The sequence below is a fragment of the Crocodylus porosus genome, unplaced genomic scaffold (assembly GCF_001723895.1).
Source record: "Crocodylus porosus isolate Cpor-Errol unplaced genomic scaffold, CroPor_comp1, whole genome shotgun sequence".
NCBI classification, from domain to species: domain Eukaryota; kingdom Metazoa; phylum Chordata; order Crocodylia; family Crocodylidae; genus Crocodylus; species Crocodylus porosus.
The window spans coordinates 21,359,051-21,364,680 of record NW_017728909.1 but is presented as its reverse complement, the minus strand read 5'-3'; the positions used below and the strand labels follow the sequence as shown (position 1 = coordinate 21,364,680).

At 68.0% G+C, this 5,630-nt stretch overlaps 1 protein-coding gene across 1 annotated transcript in view; it reads right to left on the bottom strand.

Annotated features, from left to right (window-relative positions):
- Positions 1–5,630, bottom strand: part of CNTFR (ciliary neurotrophic factor receptor) — a 260,349-nt gene that overhangs the window by 2,631 nt on the left and 252,088 nt on the right. The window contains exon 8 of the mRNA XM_019531876.1: positions 2,234–2,414. Coding sequence (XP_019387421.1) covers positions 2,234–2,414 — 181 coding nt within the window. The remainder of the gene's footprint in view (positions 1–2,233; positions 2,415–5,630) is intronic.

Below are 5,630 nucleotides of genomic sequence, written 5' to 3'. Positions count from 1 at the left end.
GCCACGCGTGCTCACCCGGGCCGGCCGGCCGGAGCCGTGCCCCTCGGGCCCCTGCCCCGGGCAGCCCGGCATCCCTGGCGGCCCCGCTGCCACAAACCCCCACGGCACTCCGTCACCAGTGCAGCGCGTGACGTCAGCCCGCATCTGTGACGTCCTCGGTGATGTCGCAGCGCCTCCAGGGCCCCTCTCTCCCCCCGCCGCCGAGCATCAGCCTGGCCCCCGAGCCGTCCCCGTGGGGCTCGGGCCCGCGGACCCCTGGCTTCAGCCCTGACCCCACGCTCCCATCCTCCCCCGGCGCCAGCGGCGGCCAGCTCGTGCCGCGGCCGGCGCGGCAGTCCGTGCCCCCGGAGCCGCTGGGCCGGAGCCGCAGCAGCGGAGTCGGCAGAGACGGTGCCGCCAGCACGCCCAGCCTGGAGCTGCCCCCGGGCCTGGGGCCGGGGCTGGAGGGGGCTGCTCCAGCGCCTCCGGGGTGCCCGTGTGTGTGTGCGCGCGCGCGTGCAAGGGGGGCTTGCGTGCACATGCACGTGCAAGCGTGACTGCATCCGTGCATGCGGGTGCGCGCACACACAGGGAGGAGAGCCGACTGCGAGTCTGCTCCACGGCTCGTCACGCTGCCCCGGGAGCTGTGAGCAGGGCTGCGCGTGCAATGTGGGGAAAGCGTGCCACGTGTTTCCTAGGCGGGGCTGCAGGCGGACCGGGGCCAGGAGGGCACAAGTGAGTGGGCAGGCGTGTGTGTTTGCACACGCGGAGGGAGCAGCACGTATGGAGGATATTTCCATAGACCCCAGGGCCGGAAGGGACCCCAGGGGATCTCCCATCCCGCCCCCCGGCCCAGGGGCAGGAACTCAGCAGGGGTCACAGGACCCCGGCAAGATAAGCACCCCAATGTCTCAAAGTGGGCGCTTGACGTCTGCTCCGCACCGCGGGGGCGCGGGCAGCAAGCCGTGCTTCCCCACGCCCAGCCTGACTCGCTCGCGGCAGTTTGCGGCCGTTGGATCTGTGTGTGCATGTGCACGAGCGCACACACACGGCCGCCAGTGCTAAGGGTTTGTGCACATGCTCACCCCCTCCGCACTCACCCATCCACACCCGCAGCAATACGCCCACCCACTGCCACATGCATGCGCACACATATGCAACCCTCAGCCATCAGTGCTAAGGGTCTGTGCACACATTCACACGCCCATGCACTCCCCCCAACATTCAAACATGTGCATGCGCACATGTTGCACACCCATACACTTGCGCACGCACACATGCATGCATGCACGCACTTAGGCCCCGGTGCCTCCCCCAGCCCCTTGCTAGGAGCAGTGACTGGCGGGGGCTGTGGACGGCTTCCCAGCCTCCCGGCAGCCCGTGCTGGGGTGGGGGTCCAGCGTGGGCCCGCTCTGGCCCTTCTGGGAAGCCGCCGGCCGCCGGCCCCGGGGAGCTGGCGGGCATCCCAGCCCCTTCCTAGAAACAGCAGCTTGTTAATGCTGCCGCTTTCCCACCCACTTGGCCTGTGTCCCAGCCCGTGGAGCCCCCCTGGCTCCCTCCCTGCCCCGCTCATGCTCCGGGAGCACCGGGCCGGGGCACTGATCCTGCCTCCCTGCACCCACAGAGGCAGGTCCGGAGGGGACGGCCGAGGCCACAGCGGCGCTCAGGGCTGCCCAGGGTCCGAGCCGGGCACGGCCAGAGGCAGAGACGTGGGCTGGGTCGGGGCAACGGCACTGTCGCCCCCGGCTGGAAGCTCCCGCGCCCGGAGCCCCGGGACGGGTCTGCGAGGAGGCCGAGTCTCCGGCCCCGCGTGCGGAGCTGGAGCGTGGCGGTGCCTGCCTGAGGGTGCAGGGAGCCCGGCACGAGAGTGCCACGCCTGGGAGGGGAAGGCCATGATATGGGGGGCATGGGGCCTGGGCTGGGGGGCTCGCCTCACGCCGTGTGTGTGCTGCCAGGGCCTGGTGCTCACAGGTGTGCGGCTTCTGCTTTGGATGAGTCTCATGCACAGGCACACGCGCGTGTGCCCTGCCACGCATGCATGCAGGCACACCTACCTGCGTGTATGCCCGTCCATGCACATGAATGCTTGTGCGCATGCATAAACTGGAGCAGGGGTCTTGGCCTCCGGACTCCTGGGTTTTCTCCCTGCTCTGTACGTGCCCTTCAGGGACCCACTCCTCTGCCCTGGTCGAGCTGGTGCCCAGGCCCCTGCAGCCAAGCCTTCCTCTCCCTGCCCCCTCCCAGAGCCCCTCACCTGGTGCCTGGGCCTCCGTGGTGAGGTACTTGGGCTCCTCCGTCCAGGGGGTGGCATGCACGGCCACGCTCCAGTCGCTCCAGGTGCCGATGTCGTTGTCCTTGGCGGCCACCTGGATGATGTACTCCTTGCCCGCGTAGGCGTCCGTGATGGTATGCGACGTCCCGTCTGACAGCTCTACCTGCCGGGGGAGGCATGGGGCCGTTAGCACGGCCCGGGCTCGTGGAGACTGTGGGCAGGCCTAGCTGGGGCGGATGTGCCCATCTACCCCCGCCTTTGGGCTCCTGCTCCCAGCGAGGAAGGGGCCAGAGGGCAGGGGAAGGGAAGGCTGCTTGGGTCACTCCTTGCTGGGGTGGGCTGCCCTCTGCACGCCAGGCTCCACCGGGTGCCGGGATCAGGCCCAGGCGGGGGTCCGGCCATTTGATTCCTGCTCCTTCCCAGCCTTAAACCAAAACCCCTTGGGGGGGGGGGCATGGCATTTCTGCTCAGGCAGTGTGGAGCGGGTGGGGGTCAATTGACTCCATGGCTCATTGTCGGCTATTCCTGCTAACCTCTCCTCACTCCAGAGGTGTTAACGACCCTCTCTCCCCTTCAGTGGTCTCCATCCAGGCAGCCTTTCTTCTGGCTCCGGCTGTTTGTTAGACTCCCCTGGGCATTTCTCTCCTCTATTTCACAGCCCCGCAGACTGCTTTTAGTCCTCCCTACAAGCCTGGACTCAGGTGTGGTCATACTAAGATGCGGGGAGCATTAACTCAGGTGTGGCAATGACTGACAGCGAAGGGCTGGAAGCACTGTCAAGGTGCCCAAGGCGACTGGCTTCTGTTGTATGAAGCTGAGTAAGAGATGGACGCGTGACTATAATCACTGTTGGACTCGAGAAACAATCCTCTGACTATTTTTGCTGAGTTTGTCGTGCTTTTAAATGGAATATATCGCCGAGCAAATGAGTGCGCATTATAATGAAGCTGTAATTGGTTTTGCTTCAAATGATGTCGTATGCCAGGCCCCTGCCATATAAGATTTCATAGACATTTGGGCTAGAAGGGGCCCCAGAGGATAAGGAAAGCTTCTAGTTTTCTTTTACCTGGAGAAGAAAAGGTGTTGTGTTCGAGGCGATGAGCGCACCCCACCTTTCAAGATCCTGCTGCGCCCTCCCTCCCCTGCCTGCGTGGAGCTGGGGATGCCTCGCCCCCACGGAGCAGTGGCGGGATCCCCTGCTCGTGCTTCTGCCACCCCGTCGTGGGAGATGCCGCCCGCGTGGGCACTCAGAGCTGGGCATCTCAGCACTGGGATCGACTGGGGGCCGGGGAGGCGCGGGGGGGGGCGGTGTTTCCGGGAGCAGGAAAGTCCCCATGGCCGTGTCGGAGGCAGCCGGGCTTTGGGAAGCCGAGGCGCTGGCGCTGAGCTCCTGGGACCCAGCGGGGCCTTGCAGCAGGCTGCGGGGAGCCGCGTCCAGCTCGGCTGCAGGGCCAAGTGCCGGGGGGGGCAGCCCTCCCCATTGCCCCCCACACAGCCCTGCCCCCAGCGATGCAGCCCCGGAGGCGAGCGCTGCTCCCGTAAGCCGCCTCCTGCCCGGCTCCCCCGGCTCCCGTTTGATGTTGGGAAGCGCTGCTGGACCGGTGCCCCGGAGCCCCGGGTGTCACTAGTCATTTGGAAATGAGCCCGAGATGAAAGGCCTTTGGCTGCAGGCGGCTCAGGGCAACAACAGCTCGGCTTTGTTCCTGGCCTGGGAAAGGCTGAGCTGCAGCGGGGCTGGAGTGAGGGGGGCAGGGGCTGGTCCGCAGGGCCCCGGCCCCGGGCAGCGGGGGAGGGAGGGCATGAAGAGGTGGCTGGGCCGGGCTGGGACAGGTGCCACCGGATGCATCCAGGCCGCAGGGAGCACCCCCACCCAGTTCAGTTCCAGCCTGGATGCCCCCACGGGCAGGAAGGAGACCCCCGAGGGCTGCAGGACGCCAGCTCAGACCCGGGGAGGGCGCGGGGTCCCCAGCTCCTCTGTGCGGAGCGGGCAGGCGTCCCCCTCGGGCTCCCCGGCTCAGCCGTGGGCTGGAGAGAGGCAGCCAGGATCGGGGCCCCGGGGCACAGGCCCCTGCTTTCCTGTGCTGCGGCTTCACAAAACCCTTCCAGGGCACGAAGCGGACGAGACCGGGGCGTGCACGGCAGCACTGCCGAGCCCGGCTCCCGCAGCCCTCGCGGGGCCCTCGTGCCGGGCTGGGTCCCAGCCCACGGCCACATGCTGGAGCCGGGTGGGGAGGGGGTTTGCAGGGCAGCCGCCGGAGGTCACCCACAAATTTCCCGACTCGCTCTGCACAGCAAGTAACCCCTGATAGTTAACAGTGCCGGGCAGGGGATGCCCTTCGGGGCAGGGGAAGACCAGGCCCTGGCAGGATGGCTGCAGACGGTGGTGTCCGCAGCCTGGTGCTCTTCAGGGCTGCGCAGGTCACCCGGACCCCGTCGGTGCCCAGCAAGACGCGGGCAAGGCAGCTGCACCGACACTGCTCCAGGCTCTGCAGTGCCCCTGGTCTAGCACGGTCGGTGCCCGCCTGTCTCGGGGCTGGGTCCCCAGCTCCCTCCAGGGCCAACCCCTCCCTGGCAAACCAGACCAGAGCCCCCTGCCCTGTGCGGTGCCCAGCGGTCAGACAAGTCAGCCCCGTCCCCTGACCCCCGAGTCACGGGTTGCCGGAGACCCGACCCTGCCGGTGCTTTGCTGGGCACGGCTCAGGCCAGGGCAGAGCCGAGAGGCGGCACGGCACACGCCCAGCAGATGGGCCCAAGCCTGGGATGGAGAGGGGGGTCTGGGCCCGTCCCGGCCCCCATATTTGCAGCTATTCCAAACCCAGGACATCTGCCATATCCCCTCCGCAAACCCTTGCACGACCCAGGACGAGCCAAAGTAGGGGAGCTGCGGGCACTCCCCGTGCCCCTGCTAAGTGCGTGCCAGGAAAAATGCCCCTGCCCACGTCCAGAGAGAGAGCGGGGCCCATTCAGGGCTGGGGGATTTCTGAGCACAACGAGAGCACCCAAGCCGAAGGGGTCTGGCAGGGACAGGCCCTTCGGAAGGGGATGAGCTCCCGCGCGCCGCGGCAAGCCCGGGGCCTCCGGGGCCCAGCAGCACTTCTGCACGGGGTGAGACCCGCCGGGGGTGACGCGCCCCACACGCCTCCCCCCGGCTCCGGGGCCCAGCTGCCTTGTGCACCGGCCCCAGAGAGCCCGGCGGAGCCGGCTGGGGACTCGGCAGGCCGGCTGCAAGGAGAAGCTGCCTGGCTTCTCAAGCTGGGCGGCTCTGGCCGCGCAGGAGGAGGAGGAGGCTGCAGTCTGGAGTCCCTGCCCGGGCAGGCTAGCGCTCGGGCTGGCAGGGCTGAGGCCGGGCAAGCTCACGGCGAGCTTGCCCGGAGCCCAA